Source organism: Neophocaena asiaeorientalis, unplaced genomic scaffold (assembly GCF_003031525.2).
Source record: "Neophocaena asiaeorientalis asiaeorientalis breed wild unplaced genomic scaffold, Neophocaena_asiaeorientalis_V1.1 scaffold137, whole genome shotgun sequence".
NCBI classification, from domain to species: Eukaryota; Metazoa; Chordata; class Mammalia; order Artiodactyla; family Phocoenidae; genus Neophocaena; species Neophocaena asiaeorientalis.
In genome coordinates, this window is record NW_020171804.1 from 375132 (window position 1) to 396731 (window position 21600).

Consider the following 21600-nt stretch of genomic DNA (forward strand, 5'->3'; position numbering starts at 1 on the left):
AAAAAAAAAAAAAAAAAACCTCCTAAAAACCGTCTCTGACACACAGCTCTCTGATCACTCAGATGGCACTTAACAACTACAAGGGTGAGGAACAGCCTTAAGTCTTGAAATTGAATACCACCCTCACTCCTCACCGGACCATGTTATCTTTGGTAGTTAAACATTGTAAACTTCTGTTTCTTCATGCAGGCACTGAGGAAAATACCTGACTAACCTGCAGCTTGTAGCAAGTCTTCAGAAGATGAACATTTGAAATCACTTCATAAACTGTAAAACGCTACAGAACCGCAGGAGGTTATCACCAGCATTTCTACCTTCTCAGGCTCCTAGAAACAGGCTCAATGCTTGACTGAGTACCGTCTTTCAATCCCATCCAAGTCCCACCTCTGCAAGTAGCACTGACGTATATACACTACCAAATGTAAAATAGAGAGCTAGTGGGAAGCAGCTGCATCGCACGGGGAGATCAGCTCGGTGCTTTGTGACCACCTAGAGGGGTGGGATAGGGAGGGTGGGAGGGAGACACAGGAGGGAGGGGATATGGGGATATACGTATACATATAGCTGATTCACTTTGTTATACAGCAGAAACTAACACAACATTGTAAAGCAATTATACTCCAATAAAGATGTTAAAAAAAAAAGTCCCACCTCCTCTATAAAACTTTTCTCCATTTCCAAACCATCATTTCTATTCCTTTCCTTCCAATGGGCTCTGTCACATAATTGGCCTTGCATAGCTCTCTGTTACTGTATTTCACCTCCTTAACTAGACCATAAGTATCCCAAGGAGAGAGACCATTATTTAACCATCTGCATTACCAGTGTATCTCCAATGCTTCTGGCAGCTGAGAGTATAAATACATTCAGTACATAAACTCTTGGTTAGTACATTCCAAGTACCCCGTCAACGTCAGTGAATAAGTATTACTAGCACCTCAAACAGACAATAAACTTAACCTGGGATGTACAGATACCCCGTCAACGTCAGTGAATAAGTATTACTAGCACCTCAAACAGACAATAAACTTAATCTGGGATGTACAGATATATGTTCAAATGTAAACTTATTAAGTACTACTATGACCGTCTTTGACCTGAAAAGTCACACTTCGAACAGGGGACCACACCCATCACTCACACAGTCTCCCTTCCACGTCCAGTCGTCGCAGTTCTGGGGTGTGCAGGTGTCCGTGCTGCCGCCCGTTCCCCCGTCTAGCCTGCACTATTTTCATTCTCTGACTGGCAGGCCCTGGCACCTCGAAGGGGGTTACACGCTGCGGGAGCTAACCCTGGCCCTGAGCGTCGATGTACTACTTCTGATATCCAAGTGCACCCGGTCGTACCAGGCTGCTCGAGAGCCAGCCCCTCTCGCACGGAAGGAGTAAACTGATACCCCAAGAGCATGTCTGCTGAAGCCGCGGCCCCAGGAGTCTGGTCCGGGGCAGCGCCAGAGGATGAACTGAGGCCGGCAGCGAACGGAGCGGCGGGCTCGCAGGGGTCTGGGCTCCCGGAGAGTCGGGGACTACGGGGGCGCGCTCGCTGGGGTCGGGGTCGGGGCTCCACGGCCTCGCCCCACCCCGAGCTTCCCGCCGGCCGCGCATTACCTGCAGCACCAGAGCCTGCGCGGCCCCCGGCGGGAAGCCCATGCGATCCGACGGGTGGCGCAGCAGGCGGTAGAAGTCCGTCTTGCGGTAGAGGAAGCCGAAGAGCACACGCAGAAAGTCCTGAACGTTGCCCACGTGCTGCAGGATGCCCAACAGGGCCTGATCGTACAGCTCCGCCGCCCCGGGCTCCATGGCGTCGCTGGCCGGAGGGAAGCTCACTCACTGCGGGCGCGGCCCGGACGCCGGCCTGGGCCCACTTCCGGTGCGCTGTGATTACGGCTCCGGCAGCCAGCTCGCCCGTGAAACTTCCGGTCCGCGCTAGTTCGCCCCAGCGGTAGGGCTCGGCTGGGCTGAGTTTGAGTCGACTTGACGCGGGCCCCGCCCCCACCGCCCCTGGCTTCCCGAGCGGTCTCGCTGAGGAGCGGACGTGGGCCCATAAACGCAAGAAAGTCCGGAGCTGCGGGACTGAGGGCGCCTAGTGGCCATGTTGGCAACGGACGGAAGGCGTGTAGCGCGGGCAAGTGTCACGTGGTCTTTGGGTTGTGTTCCCAACTGGGTGTCCCGAGCCCCAGGCGGGACGGCGGGAGCCTTTTGCTGGCGCGTCAGAAGAGGAAATGCGAGCGCTTGCGGGTGGTGTCTGTCCGTTAATAACGGAGCCGTGGGTGAAATGCAGGGTGAAGTGCATAAATACAAAAAGACAAGAATGTAAAGTGAGTGCATGCACAAATATTAAATGGAAAGAGCTAGGTGCAGAGTAGAGAATCTGGCGTGCCATCCTATGAAATATACACATACGTATGTATTTGTGTGTAGTATATACATTGTATGCGTAGTATACACCCAGCGTGTATACGTGTCCTAAGTGTCTGTCAAGCATAATCTTTAAAAATATAACACTCATACAAATATATAATGAACACATGTGAAACATTTATACGTTTTAAGTAAAGTAACCAGTGATATGACAAAGCTAGTTTGGAGAAGCTTTTGGAGAAACTGGATATTTATCAACACTTTGAGAAAACAGAGTAAGATTGCTAGGTGGGATATGAAGCTGGCTGGTGTCCTACAAAATGATGTAGATTATCTTTTCCAGTGGATAGAAATGATTTGCATCTCTACTGGCCTAAAATCTACACGTTAACATATATCTTCATAGTGCATGGGCGCTAATGAATTGTAAATAAAGGCAAACTCAGATAAATTGCCCTAGAGCAGTGGTTTTGAAACTTTCTGGACTTAGGACCCATTTACTGGGAATTCCTTGGTGGTCCGGTGGTTAGGACTCTGAGCTCTCACTGCGGAGGGCCCAGGTTCAATCCCTGGTCAGGGAACTAAGATCCCACATTTCGTGAGGCGCGGCCAAAAGAAAAAGAAAAAAAAAGGACCCATTTTCACTCTTAAGATTTATTGAAGACTCCAAAGAGTCTTCAATATTTTATGTAGATTATGCTTATCGGTAGTTACCACATTGGAAATTAAAACTGAGGAAATTTTTAAATATTTATGCATTCTAATAACCATAAAAAACACATTACGTATTAACATATTTTTATGAAGAAAAAATGTTCTTCAAAACAGTAAAAGTTTATGAGAAACAGCATCCTTTTAAATTTTGCAAATCTCTTTACTATCTAGCTAATTGAAGACAGCAAGATTCTCTCATCTGCTGCATTCACTGCATTGCAATATGTTGTTTTGATTGAAGTATAAGAAACCCAGTCTTGGGGCTTCTCTGGTGGTGCAGTGGTTGAGAGTCCGCCTGTCGATGCAGGGGACACGGGTTCGTGCCCCGGTCCGGGAGGATCCCACATGCCGCAGAGCGGCTGGGCCCGTGAGCCGTGGCCGCTGAGCCTGCGTGTCCAGAGCCTGTGCTCCGCAACGGGAGAGGCCACAACAGTGAGAGGCCTGCGTACCGCAAAAAAAAGAAAAAAAAAAGAAACCCAGTCTCATACAAATAATAGCTTGTCTTTTTAAATAAATGTGAGTATTATTCTTGGAAACTACACCAAAATTCTACAGATTGTAGTTTCTCAGTGGTTAGTTGCAATATGGAAGCTGAAAACCCAATCAATAAATGTTTCCTACTTTGTCACATTAATACCCATTGGTCTATCCTATACTTTGAATGGATCTTTGTTGGTTCACAATCTAGCCCCCGTACACCCAGGGCAAGGAGAGACCGAAGAAAGAGGCAAACCACTTCAGATTGGTAGGTGGCAGGTTTAATAAGCAAGGGAAGTAACTTGCTTATTATAGGCTTGCCTGGGCAGCCACTCTGCCAGAATCTTAAAAGTTTATACAGAAGCCTTAACTGGGTTCAGTCACGTACACTGACTGGATGGTCTCATCAACACCTTACTCTCACAAGGCCGTTTCCCTGAAAACAGCTCCCACTGTGGGAATGGTAGGCAGAGCGTACATTACAAGGACAGCAGAAGGGGTGAGGGGTCTCCTATGGCCTGGGTCCAGCTGGAGGGTCAACCAGGGATAGTGTTCTCTTGATTACCCGCCCCCAACAATCTTTTTTACACACATGATTTTGTAACACCAGAATGGAAGGAAGAATGTGACACAAGAATCTAACTGTATTAAAAATGTACGAAACAGCCTCTCTGAAAGGGGTGGTAGAAGAAGATGCTGACCTAAGTAACTTTGGAAATGAATGGTGTCTGGAAGACTAAAGGCTAAAGGAACTGTACATAGTAGACACTTAATTCTAAGGTTGTTTTCCACAGGGATATGAGTTATCATTTCTGAGACTACTACATATGTACAGAGGAAATGAACAGTTATGTAAATGGTGAGGGTGGTACAGCCGGGCTTCTCACTATTGGCATGGGAGGCTACAGGTAAGCAAGAGAGCAGTCTAGAATTATTCGCGTGGTTATGGGTTAGAGGTGGAGGCATCAGCATAAACTCCTGTTTAGCTTAATATAGATACAGATGGCTACATATAGCAATATTTATAGAAATGTATACATACATGGGTCAGTGTACACACGTTTCCTTGCTCTCTCAGCTGAGAGGACCCAGAAGCAGCAATGCCCCAGCAGCAACGCACACACTGAACACCCCGATCCTGGTTTCTAATCCCACCTCCAATAGAAGGGCTAGAACTCCTGGGAGAAACAACTGACTCTAGGACTGGGGCAGAAATATACAAGTTGAGCCTGGATCATCTTATAATGCCAGAAAGTAAGGAAGTGCTCAAAAAGGGGAAAAAATTCCACAGTGATGGGAGTATGCCAAAGGGACCCAGGAGCCAACTGAAAGAGCTCCCAATGGCCAAACGTGGAACAATTTGAGCCTCAAATAAAGTAGTATATTAGAACCCAAAGTTCAAAATGAGTATCCGTGAGTCCATACTGATATAGATATCATACCGAATAAATAAATAAATGGAGAGGAATAGACAATTTTCCTGTTCAGAAGAGTTCCGAATAAGTTATGTAAACACCCCACCTGCCAGGAAGTGGAACATAACTCCCCCCTCCTTAAGTGTGGGCTGTGCATAGCGACTTCCGTCCAAAGAGCACAGCGTGGAAACAGGTGCAAGATAACTGTACAGGGAAGACGCCTGGCCGTTGCAACCTCAGCCAGGTGGTCAGAGTCAGCATCACAGCGATGAGTGGTGGCGACTGCAGGCACCCTTGGCACGATATGCTGAGAACGGTGCTCTGCCTCTGTGGTCTCCCTCCCAAAAGCCCATCACCCTAGTTTAATCAGGAGAAACACCAGACAAACCCCATTTGAAGGACATTCTATAAAATGCCTGACCAGTCTTCAACTGTCCGGGTCATCAAAAACAAAGAAAAGGAGAGTCTGACAAACTGTCACAGCCCAGAGGAGCCTAAGTAGACATAACATCTGAGTATTATGTGGTGTCCTGGATGGGGTCCTAGCACAGAAAATGGACACTAGATAAAAGCTACGGAAATCTAAACAAAGTATGGGCTTTAGTTAGTAGTAATTATCAGTACTGGTTCATTAATTGTACACTGACAAGTGTATTATACTAATGTAATATGTTAGCAGGGTAAACTGGGTGGGGGGCATACAGAAACTCTGTACTATCTTTGTAATTTTTCTGTAAAACTATTCTAAAATTTAAAAGTCTTCTTTTAAAGAAGTGTTTTTAAAAAAGGGATAATCATCCATAATCGTACCCTCCTGCCTCTCAAAAGTAAGTGGAGCGTTTTGGTGGTATCGGTGCAGGGAGAGAGGCACCCTCATCCGCTGCTGGTGTGAACAGGGCAACCCCTCTGGGAGGCATTTGCCTGTGTGCTGTTCAGTGCTACAGCGATGGTAGCTCCCCACACATAGACAGGAGACGTGTAAGCACGTGCTCATCACACAGGTCCATGGCTCCATACCTGAAATCCCACAGGTGAGCTGAATTTCAGGATCGAGAACGTTTTTTAGAAAGGTCATTTGATGCTTACAGTACATTAGATACTAGACCCCAGGAGGATCTGGGGCAGCAACACAAAATCAAACTCATTAATGCACTGAAATGTATGACTATTCACAACAAGCTGGTTGGACAGTGTAAGTACCCTATTTATAAAGTATAAATAGATACATCTTGTCTGATCGGTTTTTGCCACCAAATGAGTTTGTCCCAAACTTACAGGAGAAAAGGAGACAAACACAGTAGGTTTTCAGAGCTTCGGGAGCTCTGAATTCCACAAAAGTGACTGTGGACTTATAGCAGAAAAATAATTGGGGACAATGTGATTGCCCACTAGCTGGGGAATGGATAAAAACACCGTGTTCGTTCACACAATGGAATGCTGTGTCGCAGTTCAAATGATTGGACTCGATCTCCACGTATCAACATGAATAAATCAAAAAAATGTATGTTGCGTGCAAAAAAAAAAACCACCTCATTGCAAAAGGATAGGTCAAGTGTAATATCAACTAAGGAAAACATTGAAATGTGCGATAATATTATATGTTTACATACACAGAACTAAAGTTCTAAAACTTGCATGAGGAGGACACACGCCAAATTCAAGAGGTGGGTCAGGACCAGATCACACCCACGCCATGGCGCGCCACCTCCATCACAACCGTGTGTCCCTGTGGGTGAGACCTCATGGCCAGAGGGTGACCTGTCGCAGGCACTCCTGTGGGGACAGCCTCTCCCAGGCCCTGAGGGCGGGGATGGGTCAAGGGACCCCACAGAGGAGCCCTCATGGCCCCTCAGATCAGGGCCGGTGAGCTTGGACAGGGGCTCCGGCTCCATCAGAGCTTCTGCCTATTGTGAGGCCGAGGGCTACCCAGGCCACCCTCGCTCTTGGCAGGACATTCAAAGCCGTAGTTGACATAGACACTGTTGGCCGTGCTCGTCGGGGCAGGGCGCTTTGACCAGGAGGCCGCCTTGGCTGCAGTCACCTCCCCCTCCTGCTTCTGCAGCTGCACCAGAGCTGGGTTGACATCAGGCCCTGCAGAGGGATAGGTACAGAGGACCACGGTCAGGGAAGCGTGTGCTGGATGCGGGGCGCAGGCATTTGCTGTGGCCTAAAAAGGAAGCCCGAAGCCCTCCACCTCCACCACTGCCCCTCGCCCCAGCCCTCGCTCCACCCTACACCTAAATGCCAGTAGCCGTTTCAGCCGCCATCTGCGCCCAGCCCCTGGCCCACCTGCCTTCCAGTGCAGACCCCCGCCATCCGGGGATCTTGCAGGGGAAGCCCCCAGACGCCCATGGCCTGTGACTGCCACCCCCTCCTCTCTTCATGGACACCCTGTGCAAGCGCTCCTTGCCGAGAGAAGCCGTTCCTCACTCTGTTGTCAGACTCAGGTCAAGAAGGGGCCCAGGGGTCTCTGCGCCTGCCACTCGCCTCTCTGTCAAGATCCCAGGCCACTCTGAGGGCGCAGGACCTGCGAGCTCCTTCCTCACTCCCGGCCACTCGGAATCTCCAAGGGGTGGCCACGACCTGCGGGACCTGTAGCTCCCCAACTGGGTGACCCCTGGGGCTGTCCTCCTCGCCACCCACCATCCCCAATACACTCTCCTCTTCCAAAGGGGGTCAGGAAGTTTCTACAAGATGCTGGTGCCTTGGGTAGGGGTGCTGGAGCTGTGTGGCCTCCAGAAACACTGCGCGTGACCAGCTCTGTGACTGGGGTGGGAGTCTCAGTTTCCTCATCGGTGAAATGGGGATGAAAACATCACCTACCTCCAGAGGTGATAAGACGATTAGTGCACATATATTAGAGCACAAACACACCCTTCTGTAAATGTTTTCTCTAAAATTACCATTGTTATTATTCCGGGTGTCAGGGAATGATGCAGCATTGAACTGCTCTCAGCTTGCCCACCGTAACAGGGGGGACGCTTCGTCCTGCGGGCCCAGTTTAAATCTCTGTGGGGGTGGGGCGGTGGAATTCCCTGGTGGTCCAGCGGTCAGGACTCCGTGCTTTCACTGCCGAGAGCACGGGTTCAATCCCTGGTCGGGAACGAAGGTCCCGCAAGCCGCCCAGTGCGACCAAAAAAAAAATCTCTTTTGGGGGACGGGATGTGTAAATGACTGTGCTCAACAATGAGGAAACAGAAATGCACGTGTTGCCGGTAGGAGTTTAAATGATAAAACTTGCTGGAGGGCGTTAACCATTGGCATGAATAATCAACATTCACAGACTGGACTTTCTCCAGGAAATACTGGAGGATGAGGTCAAAGATTCAGCCACAAGGATGGTCATCGCGGCACTGGCAATAACATGGAAAGTCAGGAATAGTCTAATGTCCAGCAGCTGCGAGCTGGTTAAATGGATTGTGGCTGATCCATAGGAGAGGATATGTTTTTCGACTGCAAGTAGTCACCCATGAATGAGTCATGAAATCAATTTCGCAGATAACACCAGCATTTTTTTAAAAATCAATGATAGACTAGAACAGAAAATATCCAAGGCTTCTCCGGCAGTGTCATTTTGTGAAATGCTTGTTCTACTCTGCCTGTCCGTGTCCGTGCCTGTACACATCACCTCTCAGTGTGAAAATATATTGCCTGCTGAAAGTCACGATCAAAAGTTCAACAGCACACAGCACAGAACCATACGGCCACTGAAAGTGTTTGAAACACACATCTGACAAAAAAAAAAAAAAAAGATGTTTTCACATGTTAAGTGAAAGACCCCAGTTTTTCCAAGCCAGGAGGAACTGTGTGCTCGCAATCTGGGCGGTGACTGTCCCGAGTAAGCAGGGCTGTGTGTGTTCGTGGCATTTTGCCTGTGGCCTGGAGTCATGAGGGAGGGGCCTGGCAGTGTCAGAGGAGCCCACGCGCTCACCCAGGTAGCTGAGGATGACCGGCAGGAAGACCAGGCCATGCAGCAGGCCCAGCACAGTGATGAGGAGGTTGAGACGGAAGAAGAAGATCTGGATGAGCTGCGCCTTGGCCAGGCCCAGGACGAGGATGCCGGGCAGGTTGGTCATGGCCACTCCTGCGAACACCTGGGGGTCACAGGTGGGCGTCAGGCTGGGCACGGGGCAGCCGGCCGAGGGCTACGTGAGGCAGCCCATCCACTCACCGCGCTGCCCATGGAGATGGTGGCCTCCTCGGCCCTCTCAAGCCGCGTGGGCTTGGTGCTGATGGCAAAGGAGCGGGTGATGTGGGACACGAACTCCACAGAGATGCCCACCGCCTGTGGGGAGAGAGGGGGCTTCAGCCACGAAAGGGCGGGGGCAGGGGTCTCCACCCAGACCAGCGGGCAGCACCTAGACTCTAGAAAGAGCTGGGGTCGTCCTATGAGGCCAGCACCCCTCCTGCCCTGGAGCCCCGCCCCTTCGGCCAGCAGGTTACCGTGACCAGGTTGATGAGGGACACAGCATTGTAGCTGATATCCCACAGGGTCATGAAGCCCACAGTGTCCACCAGGATCATGATGATGGAGAACAGGTTGAGGAGGCCAGAGCAGATGTCCATGCCCAGCAGGAAGCAGCAGACAGCGAAGGTGGGCAGCAGGCAGACGGTGAGCAAGAATAACCCCTCAGGGACCACGGTCAGGTACTGCTCATAGAACACGTTGGTGATCCTGCGGGTCGCAGGGCACAGTCACCGCTCCATGGCTTCCCACGCCCACTTCAGGATGAGTATGCAGCTAGGGGAGGGTGTCGGGGGGCCCGGGCCCAGGTGCAGCCCGAGCCTCCCTGCTGCAGCCCATCCCCACCCAGCAGCCACCCTCACCAGCCCAGCACCCTCACCCGGGCCCACCTCCCTGCATCCCAGTGCCCAGGGACTCACGTGTAAGGGAAGACCTCGAAGTCTGGGTCGGTGCCCGGCACCTTCCGCAGGTCGGCGGTGATGTTGGCTGCCAGCGCCCGAGCTGCCCGCAGAGCCTCTGTGTAATCCTGAGAGTTCTTCAGCGGCTTGTGGTAGGCCATGAACCGCGAGGCTGCAAAGGTCAGAGCCTGTGCCAGGCGCCCTCAGAACCCCCAAGGGATAGCGCCCGGCTGGGTTCAGGGCTCTGCCGCCACCATTTGGGAATTCTTAATACATTTTGAGCAAAGGGCCCAGCATGTTGGTTTGGCCCCAATCCTGCAAACCCTGCAGCTGGTCCTACTGTTGTGCAAGACTCAAGTCCCAGCCCTGCCTCTGAAGGATAGAGCTTGCAGAGATCTCCCAGGACTTCCTGGTGGCGCAGTGGTTAAGAATCCGTCTGCCAACGCAGAGGACACAGGTTACAGCCCCGGTCCAGGAAGATCCCACATGCCGCAGAGCAGCTAAGCCCGTGCGCCACAACTACTGAGCCTGCACTCTAGAGCCTATAAGCCACAACTACTGAGTCCATGCACCACAGCTACTGAAGCCCACGTGCCTAGAGCCTGTGCTCCACAACAAAAGAAGCCACTGCAACGAGAAGCCCAAGCACCGCAAGGAAGAGTACCCCCCTCTCACCACAACGAGAGAAAGCCCGTGCGCAGCAACGAAGACCCAACGCAGCCAAAAATAAAATTAAATTAAGAAAAAAAGAAGAAGAGATCTCCCAGATGAACCCAAACGCTGCTCTGTATGGTTTCAAAACATGCATTGGATTTTTAAAATTCATTTAATTACTTTTCCAATGTACATATTCCTATAGGAAAGGACCAGAAAGGGAGACAGAAAAATGGAAACAGCTTACTTAACAGAGCTGTGCATCAGGGCACCCACTGGGTAAGTCAATAGTCATTCATTTAACCAGCTGCCCACTGCCCACATCTGGGTGTGACTTGTGCCTGAGAGAAAAGGATATGGGTGGCTCCCGGGTGTGGCATCAGCCACTGAAAAGTCCATGAACGTCACACTGACCTTGGATTTGGGGGTGGGGAGAAGGAAGCAGGGCAGAAATGGGGTAAAGTCTGAGGATGTGGAGCTGGGCAACGTGACCTCTGAAGCTAGGGCCAGGGCAGTTAGAAGTCCTCCATAAAGGAGGAAGGAGAGAAGGTTCGAGATGGAGAAGCTGTTCCCTGGGACTCGTGGGGCCCCTGGAGCAGCTGACTCTGGTCTTCCCCTCCAGTCGAGGCTGTGCTTACCTAAGACCTGGCCGTCTGAGCCCAGATTCACGGAGGTGCTGTACGCTGCCAGGCCGCTACAGGGAGAAGAGCAGAGCAGGTTAGCCAAGGATCGGGCCCCTCCGTGTGCCTGGCCTGTGGCCACTCCCAGAGAACCCACACTGCCTCCTGCCCCTCTGTGCCCCCGCCTTGGGCACCCACACAGCTGTCCTCCCTGGTGGACCCGCCACCCTGGCCTACCCTTTGGGACATTTGATGTTGGGCTCATCGCTCAGGAACCAGGGAAGATACTTGTGGAACTGCTCCACTGATGGCCGGACAGACCCTGCTGTGTGTCTCATGCAGTTCTTCAAGCAGGCCAGGGAGTCTGCAAAGAGAGCAGGGGCTCCAGGTGGCGGCACCCACAAGGCCAGTCAGCGCCCCCTCTGCCCACCTTGTGGTCCTTTCCCATCGTGATCCCCACGCACTGCCACTGCCGCAACAGGCATGGGTACTTCTGGAGAGATTTGCATTTGTCTCTAACTATGGGAGGAGTTCCCCTCTCAGTTATGGAAACAGCTGGTACCTATGAGCAAGTGAGGAAGAGAAGTTTGGGACAGAGAAGCAGCCACCACGGGGCCTCCCCGCTCCACCTACAAGCGCAGCTGCTCCAGGGTAGGGCCATGTGCCGATCCCAGCTCTCACTCGACTTCCTTGGCATGTGAGCAGCAGCCTGCCCGGCAGGTATGGGCACAACTCAGCAGGGGCATGAGGAGGTGATTGCCTGGTGGGCCAGCTGGGCGTCCACGCATACGGGTGCAGTCCCCCACACCTGTGCACCAAGACGGGACCCCCCCCGCGCTGACAGACCCTGCCGAAGAGCGGGAGGGGCTAAGAGATCCTCCACCAGTCCTCTCCTTTTTCTAGCCTCAGTTTCCCCAAGATGTAGTGGGCCCTGAGCCCCCAGAGGCCCCATACTCACTGACAGTCGAGGGGCAGAACTCATCTTTATTGGGGCCAAAGACATAAAGGCGGCAGCAGGAAGATGAGGACAGCCAGTCAATGAAGTCGTCCACCCAGGAGGAGGCAGGGACGGCCAGGTAAGACCTGAGGGTCGGGGAGAGGAGCTCAGGGGACAGGACCACACAGGCAGGCTGTGGCGGGTCCTTCCTACGGTCCAACCTTCACTCTGGGCCTCCCCAGGCACATGGCAGCAGGTGGGCAGCAGAGCAGGGTAGGGGGACAGCCAGGGGTGGGCTGGGGCACTCACTCATCAGGGAACTCGGTGGCGTACTGGATCTTCTGGGTTAAGGAGAAGTTGTTGCAGCCTGCGCTGGAGCAGATGGCGTTCAAACCTGCCTCACTGGAGAAGTTGTAGCCCCCAGTGGTTACAAAGTAGACTGGGACCCCCACCTCAAAGTAGCGGTTCAGAAAGAGGAAATAGTCAAGCAGGTACGAGTCCTGGAACAGAGGACAGTCAGTGAGGCCAGGGCCAGACACACCCCAAGAGCCTCACTCCAGCAAATGCTCAAGAGGTACACACACAGAGGTGATGCTCACAGGGGTACAGAGATACATGCTCACAGAGTCACACGTACGGTTCCATTACAGATGTACATGGTCAGAGGTGTGCCCATAGAGGTACACACTCCAAGGTACACACATCCAGGTATAATTACAGGTACATGCACAGAACACACTCATGGAGGTACATGCACAGAGCATCACATGCCAGCCTGCATGAACACACTCTGATACACACACAAACATATACACATAATTTTACCCCTTCTTATCATCCCCAGTTTGGTACAGCCACAGTCTAACAAGTGACCACAGACTGCACAGACACGCACATGTAAACACCCATGTGCACACCCTCAAGGCCATGTGCCAGGCATCTGCATGGCCTGTTCCCTTCTCCTATAACGTAAAACCTCAAAGTGACATCAGGGATGATGTTGGAACAGGAAGAACCAGGATTCCACCTCCCCACCTAGACTCCAACTGCACTGGCAGAATCTGTCTGATGTAACTATTCTGGAATTCTGGGGTCGATTGAGGGCTTAAAGCTTCCAGAGAAAGGCTTGGATGGTTCTTAGCATGGTACTGGCTACTCATCCTTTATCCTCCCAGCCTGAAGCAGGCAGCCATGCACACATTCCAGGAACAGTTTGCACACAGCTTGCAGGATCCAGGGTAGGCTATAAGGCCCATCTCTTAAATATCAAGGATATGTGTTCTGATCACTCATTGCTGCTTCTGATATCCGTAGAGCAGACACAGAGTCAGGCACCATTAAAACCTTCACCTCAATCTGAAGTTACTTCCAAGATATTTAAAGAGCAAGTGCTTGATTTATTGTTTTTCCCCTTCATATCTCCCTTTTTCTCCTTTTGAGAGCCAGACCTTTAAGAAACATGACACTCAAAATCATCCACAAATACAGGGGAATTTAAACAGTCACTGCTCATGCCCAGGAAAAGGTGAAGGCTCAGAAAAGATCTGGAAAGACTTTAACTTTACATCTCAGGCTGATCTCCATGACAGAGACATCAGTAACAATTAAGTTTTTTAAAATAAATAAATAGGGCTTCCCTGATGGCACAGTGGTGGAGAATCCGCCTGCCAATGCAGGGGATATGGGTTTGACCCTGGCCCAGGAGGATCCCACATGCCACGGAGCAACTAAGCCCATGTGCCACAACTACTGAGCCTGCACTCTAGAGCCCGCGTGCCACAACTACTGAAGCCCATGCACCTAGAGCCCGTGTTCTGCAACAAGAGAAGCCATGACAATAAGAAGCCCACGCACCGCAATGAAGAGTAGCCCCCGCTCACTGCAACTAGAGAAAGCCCACGCACAGCAACAAAGACCCAACACAGCCAAAAATAAAAACAAATAAATAAATTTATAAAAATAAATAAATAAATAAGCAAACCCTGGGGAAGGAAGAGAATCTGATCTCTAGAGTTACTGTGGACTCTCAAATGTCCATTTTTCAACAACAATAACAACAAAAATCATAAAACATACAAAGACTCAGAAAGATATGGCCCATACCTAGGAACAAAAATTAATCAACAGACACCATCCCTAAGAAAGACCAGACAATGGATTTATTAGAGACTTTAAAACAACGATCTTAGAGATGCTCAAAGAGCTAAAATAACATATGGACAAAGTCAAGAAAAAGATGTATGAACAAAATGGAATGATCAATAAAGAGAAAACATAAAAGAGAACCAAAAAGAAATTCTGGGGCTGAAAAGTACAATAATTAAATAAACAATTCACTATAGGGATTCAAAAGCATATTTGAGCAGTCAGAAGAAGAATTACCAAACATGAAGATAGGACAATTGAAATTATCAAGTGAAGAAGAGAAAGAAAAAAGAATAAAGAAAAATGAACCTGTGGGACATCATCAAGCAGACCAACATAAGCATAATGGGAATCCCAGAAAGAGAAGAGAGAGAAAGAAAGAGGAAGAAAGATTATTTGAAGAAATAACAGCCAAAATTTCATAAATCTGATGAAAGATATGAATATAAACATCCAAGAAGCTTAACAAACTCCAAGTAGGATAAACTCAAAGAGACCCACACCAAAGCACATTACAATTCAGCTGTTGAACGATAAAGACAAAAAGTGAATTTTGAAAGCAACAAAAGAGAAGAAGCTTATCATATACAAAGGATCCCAAATAAGATTATAAGCACAGTTCTTATTAGAAAACTTGAAGGCCAGAAGGTGGTGGGTTTGTATACTCAAAGTACTTAAGGGGAAAAAACTGTCAACCAAGAATCCTACTTCTGGCAAAACCATATTTCAGAAATGAGGGGAAGATTAAGACATTACCAGATAAACAAGTGCAGAAGGAGTTTGTTGCCACAAGACCTGTCCTGCAAGAAGCACTAAAAGGAGTCTTTCAAGTTGAAGTGAAAAGATGCTAGGGTATAACTCAAAGCCATATAAAGAAATGAAGATCACTGGTAAAGGTAAATACATCGAAAATTATAAAAGCTAGTTTTATTGTAACTTTGGTTTGTAACTCCATTTTTTTATTTCTACACAACTTAAGAGACTAATACATAAAAAATGATTAGTCTGCATTTTTGGATACACAGTACATAAAGATGTAATTTTGTGATAGCAATGACTAAAAGGAAATGGAAAGGAACTGTATAGGAACAGATTTTTTTCTATGTAATTCATGTTAAACTAGGATAAATTCAACAAATTTTAGGATATTTAATGTAATCTCCCTGGTAACCACAAAGAAAATAGCCATGGAATATACACAAAAGGAAATGGGAAAGGAATTTAAGCATTTCACTATCAACTAAACAAAAAGAAGATAGTAATGCAGGAAATGAGAGACAAAAAAGCTATAAGTATATAGAAAACAAATAGCTCAACGACATAAGTAAGTCTTTCCTTATCAGTAATTACTTTACATGTAAATAGACGACTCTCTCCAGAAAGAAGTCAGAGGTTAACAGCATGGATAAGAAAAACATGATCCGACTACATGATGTCTATAAGAGACTCACTTGATATCCAAAGTTGCCCACAGGTTGAAAGTGAAAGTATAGAAAAAAGATATTCCATGCAAATAGTAGCCAAAGGAGAGGTGGCTATCCTACTACCAGGTAAAATAAAAAGGTTACAAAAGACAAAGAAGAACATTATATATTAATAAAAGATTCAACAAAGCAAGAGTAAGTGTGTATAAACAGTTACACACCTAATGAATGACCGTCAAAATCTATGAAGCAAAACTTGATAGAAATGAAGGGAGAAATAGAAAGTTCTACAATAATAGTAGGAGAGTTCAATACTCCAGTGTCAATAATGGTAGGACGCACAGACAAGATAATTAAGGAAATAGAGGACTCGAACAACACAATAAACCAACTAAATCTAACAGACATGCAGAAACTCTGCCCAACAACAACAAAATACATATTTCTCTCAAATACACATGGAACATCCTCCAGGATAAACCATGTGTTTGGCCACATATTAGATCTCAACATTTAAAAAGATAGTTATATTATATATATTCTCAGACCACGACTACATAAAGTTAGAAATCAGTAACAGAAGGAAAAATGAAAAATTCACAAACTTGTAGAAATTATAGATCACACTCTTAAACAACCAGTGGGTCAAAGAACAAATCAGAAAGGAAATTAGAAATTTACAGATGAATGAAAATGAAAACATAACATGCCAACACTTATGGGATGCAGTGAAAGCAGTGCTAAGGAGGAAATTTATAGCTATAAATGTTCACTATAAAAAAGAAGAAAGATCTCAAGTCATCATCCTAACTTACAGAACCAGAAAAAAAAAAAAAACTAACTAAACACAAAGCTGCCAAGACAAAAGAAATAATAAAGATTGGAGCAGAGATAAATAAAATAGAGAATAGGAAAACAATATAGAAAATCAATGAAACCAAGAATTGGTTCTTCAAAAAGTTTAACAAAAGCAACAAAGATTTACTTATGTCGACTAAGAAAAAAAGAAAAGACTCAAATTACTAAATCTGAATTGAAAGTGGGGACACAACTACTGATTCTACAGAAATAAAAGGAATTGTAAGTAAGTACTATGACCAATTGTATGCAAACAAGTTGAATAACCTAGATGAAATGGACAAATTCCAAGAAACACAGAGCCTACCAACATTGTGAAAAGAAGAAATAGAAAATCTGAATAGACCCATAACTAGTAAGGAGTTTGAATCCATTCTCAAAAATCAACTCAACATAGAAAAGCCCTGTACCTGATGACTTCACTGGTGAATTCTACCAAACATTTTAAGAAGAATTAACACCAATACTCCTCAAACTCTTCCAAATAATTGAAGAGGAGGAAACACCTTTAGCTCATTATATAAGGCCAGCATTGCCCTAATACCAAAGCCAGACAAAGACACTACATGAAAAGAAAGACTACAGACAAATATCCCTTATGAATATTGATGAAAAAAAATCCTCAACAAAATACTAGCAAATTGAGTTCAACAATATTTTAAAAGGGTTATACACTGTGACCAAATGGGATTTATCTCAGAATTCAAGAGTGGTTCAACACATGAAAATCAGTCAATGTAATACACCACATTAATAGAATGAAGAGAAAATCACATGATCACCTCAACTGATGCAGAAAAACTTCTGACAAAATCCCACATCCTAGGAATTCCCTGGCAGCCCAGTGGTTAGGACTCAGCGCTTTCACTGCTCTGGCCCGGGTTCGACCCCTTGTTGAGGAACTAATATCCTGCAAGCCGTGCAGCATGGACAAAAAAAAAAAGAATTCCACATCCTTTTATGAAAAAAAACCTCAGAAAAGCAGGAGTACAGCAGAGTTCCTCAACATGATAAAAGCCATAGATATGAAAATCCCACAGCTAATATCATACTCAGTGGTGAAAAACTGAAAGAATTTCCTCTAAGATTGAGAACAAGATAAGGATGCCTGTTTTCACCACTTCTATTCAACATAATACTGGAAGTTGCAGTCAGAGCAGTTAGGCAAGGAAAAGAAATTAAAGGCATCTAAACTGGAAAGCAAGTAAAATTATCTCTGTTCATAAAATACATGATCTTATATACATATATAAAACTCTAAAGATCCACCAGAAAAAACCCGTTAGAACTAATAAATTCAGCAGAGTTGTAGGTTACAAAATTAACACACAAAAATCAGTTGCATTTCTATACATGAGCAATGAGTAATCCAAAAAGGAAATTAAGAAAACAATTCCATTTACTATAGCACCATAAAATACTTAGGAATTAACTTCACTGAGGAGGTGAAAGACTTATACACTGAAAACTAAAAAACATTGCTGAAAGAAATTAAAGAAGACAGAAATTGAAAGACATCCAATATTCATGAGCTGGAAGATTTAATATTGTTAAGATGTCAATAGTACCCAAAGCAACCTATAGATTCAGTGAAATCCCTATCAAGATCCCAATGATTTTTTTTGGCATAAATACAAAACTTCATCCTAAAATTCATACTGGAATCTCAAGGGACCCCAAATATTAAATAATCTTGGCAAAGAAGAACAAAGTTGAATGACTCATATTTCCTGATTTCAAAATTTACCACAAAGGTACAATAATCAAAACAGTGTGACTGCAAAAAAAACAAAAAAAGTGAAATTTGGGGGCTTCCCTGGTGGTGCAGTGGTTGAGAGTCTGCCTGCTGATGCAGCGGACATGGGTTCGTGCCCCGGTCCGGGAAGATCCCACATGCCACGCCACGGAGCAGCTAGGCCCGTGAGCCATGGCCGCTGAGCCTGCACGTCCGGAGCCTGTGCTCCACAACAGTGAGAGGCCCGTGTACCGCAAAAAAAAAACAAAAACAGTGTAGTACTGGCACAAAGACAGACATATAGACCAATGGAATAGAACAGAAAGCCTAGAATTAAACCCTCACATATATGGTCAAATGATTTTTGACAAGGGAGCCAAGATCATTCCCACCAGCAAATGGTGCTGGGGAAACTGGATATCTACATGCAAAAGAATGAAGTTGGACCTTCAAAAGTATACATAAATATATATAAAAATCAACCCAAAATGGATCTAAATTTACGAGTTAAAACTACAAAACTCTTAGAATAAAACAGGGGGAAAACTTCAGTACATTGGATTTGGCAGTGATTTATTGTTTTTTTTTGTTGTTGTTGTTTTTGGCCATGCCACAAGGCTTGCGGGATCTCAGTTCCCCAACCAGGGACTGAACCCGGGCCCTGGCAGCAAAAGCCCAGAGTCCTAACCACTAGACCATTAGGGAACTCCTGGCAAAGATTTATTCTTGAATATGACACTAAAGGCACAGTTAACGGACAGAAAAATAGACAAATTAGACTTTATGAAAATTAAAATCTTTGGTGCATCAAAGCATACTACAAATAGAGTAAAAAAAAACCGACAGAAATGAAGGAAATATTCACAAATCACATATCTGATAAGGGACTGATTATCCAGGATATCTAGAGAACTCTTAGAACTCAACAACAAAATCCAATCCAATTCAAAACTAGACATTTCTCCAAAGGAGCTATACAAATGGACAGTAAGTACATGCTTAACATCACTAACTGTTAGGGAAATGCAAATCAAAGCCACAATGAGATATCACCTCACACCCATTAGGATGGCTATTATCAAAAAAGAAACAAACAAACCAACCAAAAAAACCCAGAAAACAAGTGTTGGTGAGGATGCGGAGAAATTGGAACCCTGTGCGTTGTTGGTAGGAATGTAAAATGGTACAGCTGCTGCTATGGCAAACAGTATGGAGCTTCCTCAGAAAATTAAAAACTAGAATTGCCATATGATTTAGCAATTCTATTTCTGGGTATATACCCAAAATAATTGACAGCAGGATCTCAAAGAGATACGTGTAAACCCATGTTCATAGCAGCATTATTTCACAATAGCTAAAACGTGGAAGCAACCCATATCCATCAACAGAAAAATGGTTAAGGAAACTGTGATGTATGTGCATTCGTATACATATGAATATTCTTCAGCCTTAAAAAGGAAGAAAATTCTAACACGTGTTACAACATAGCTAAACCTTGAGGACATTATGCTAAGTGAACGAAGCCCATCACCAAAGGACAAATAACGTATGATTCCACTTACATGAGGTGCCTAGATTAGGCAACTTCAGAGACAGAGGGTAGGATGGTGGGTGCCAGGGGCTGGGGGGAGGGGATGGGGAGTCAGTGTTTAATAGGGACAGAGGTTCAGTTTTGCAGCATGAAAGATGGAGATGGATGGTGGTGAGTGTTGCACAACAATGTGAACGTACTTAACGTCACTTTAAAATGGTTAAAATGGCAAATTTCATGTTACGTATATTTTACCAGAAGAAAAAACGGAGAGAAATAAGTTTTATAACCTCATAAGAAACAAACAAATCTCCCCCAAAGAAAAATAAACAAAGGGCATAAACAAAACCTCAGCTGGGTCTTGCAGCCCATCACCACCTTCCTTCTCGCTCATTGGCTCTGCCCACCAGGTCCCTGATGCCCATCCTGGGGGCACTGGGGACCCTCTTCTCTTCAGCCCTGTGAGCAGCCCCCAGGGCCACCATGGGTGGCAGGGTCATTCTGCACCCTTGCTGGCTTTGCTGCCTCCTCTCCCTCCCTATGATGGCTCGAAGGTGCCGTCCTGGCTTTCGGCTCTCCTCCCACCTCATCTTGCTTCCAAGGCCAGCACCACCTGCAGATGGCTACCCAGACTACTCATCCCAGGGCTCCTGCCAGCAACTGGACTCCCATCACCCTGCCCAGGGTGGCCCTGGGTGTCCGAGCCCTCATGACGCTCTCCCTCCCCCGGAGCGCGGGCACGCAGACTTGCTTTCCCCCAGCCACCAGCCCACACCACCTCTGGTTGCACATCCAGACGAGCCTCTCCGATGTGTGCTTGCTGGCCCCAGCCTGGCAGTCAGCACGCTTCCCCACCCCCGAGCCCCAGCCTCCTGCTCGCGGGCTCTACCACCACTCCTCCCCACACCCAGTCACTCCCACACCCAGGAAATGCACCTGAGTGAGCCCCAGCCTCCCACGGGTCCGTGCCGTCACCCTTGCTGCCTTCCTCTGCAAATCCCACTCATGCTCAGATGCCCCTCGATCTCTCCTCTGCCCAGGACCCTCAAGTCACAGAGGTCTTTCCTTCCACTCTGCTGCCAGCCTCCAAGAACTCCCAGTACCTGGTGGGGAGGGGCTGCCCCGGCTCACCTAGGAAGAAGCCCCTGACCCTCACTGTCTTTCAGAGGACGGTACGGTGACATGGGCTGCTGCGGAGCCCAGGTCTGAGGATGTGGTGTGCCCAGAAGAAGGCAGGTGCTCAGCGAGCCTGCCCTGACAATCATCTCGATCGGCTCCCATGGCCAGCCCCTCGGGTGCCCGGTCGTCTCTCTCTCTCTCGGGGCCTGGGGCTGGCGCTGAGCTCCTGCGCTTTCCATACATGACGTGGCTTCTCTTCCCAGCCCCACGTGATGAGCGGTCCCGCACTCCTACCACGCCACTGCTCCATGCCGCCCCACCAGCTGTGTGCTGCTGACCCTCCCCACATCCCTGGGGGCCGAGGGCAGGGGAGGGAGGGCACCCACGGGTGGCCCCAGGGCCCGCTCACCTTGGGCAGGGCCAACTCCTGGTCCAGCCCCACTTTGATGTAGCACATGAAATAGAGACTTGCTCCAAACATGGCCAGGAAGAGCAGCAGCTGCGGGGGGAAGCGCCATGTGAAGGCCTCCTGCCCAGCAGCTCCCCAGGCTGGGTCTGGGCGGGGTCTCGTGGGGAACATTCTGGAGTTGGGCAGGCTTGAATCTCAGCCTCCCTCTTGCTTCAGCTCCTGGACCTGGGCAAGCTCGACACCCCTCCAAAGATGACGGACGAGGCGAGGGTCCAGGCTGAGCAGACCCCTGTCCCCGGGTGGTGCGAGGCCCCCCAGCTTTCCCTCCGTCCCCACTCA

At 47.7% G+C, this 21600-nt stretch overlaps 2 protein-coding genes across 3 annotated transcripts in view; both read right to left on the minus strand.

The window, feature by feature from the left end:
• Window positions 1–1874, minus strand: part of NUDCD3 (NudC domain containing 3) — a 76271-nt gene extending 74397 nt beyond the window's left edge. The window contains exon 1 of the mRNA XM_024742634.1: window positions 1608–1874. Coding sequence (XP_024598402.1) covers window positions 1608–1799 — 192 coding nt within the window. The 5' untranslated portion in view covers window positions 1800–1874. The remainder of the gene's footprint in view (window positions 1–1607) is intronic.
• Window positions 1875–6237: 4363 nt separating this feature from the next.
• The window catches only part of NPC1L1 (NPC1 like intracellular cholesterol transporter 1), a 40271-nt gene continuing 24908 nt past the window's right edge, over window positions 6238–21600 (minus strand). The window contains exons 10-19 of one of the 2 annotated variants that reach the window (XM_024743433.1): window positions 21262–21351; window positions 12350–12540; window positions 12062–12186; window positions 11341–11467; window positions 11122–11177; window positions 9851–10001; window positions 9410–9641; window positions 9138–9251; window positions 8898–9060; window positions 6238–7057 (exon numbers count right to left, since the gene is read on the minus strand). In XM_024743433.1, coding sequence (XP_024599201.1) covers window positions 6858–7057; window positions 8898–9060; window positions 9138–9251; window positions 9410–9641; window positions 9851–10001; window positions 11122–11177; window positions 11341–11467; window positions 12062–12186; window positions 12350–12540; window positions 21262–21351 — 1449 coding nt within the window. In that variant the 3' untranslated portion in view covers window positions 6238–6857. The remainder of the gene's footprint in view (window positions 7058–8897; window positions 9061–9137; window positions 9252–9409; window positions 9642–9850; window positions 10002–11121; window positions 11178–11340; window positions 11468–12061; window positions 12187–12349; window positions 12541–21261; window positions 21352–21600) is intronic. The other variant, XM_024743505.1, reaches the window with a different exon arrangement.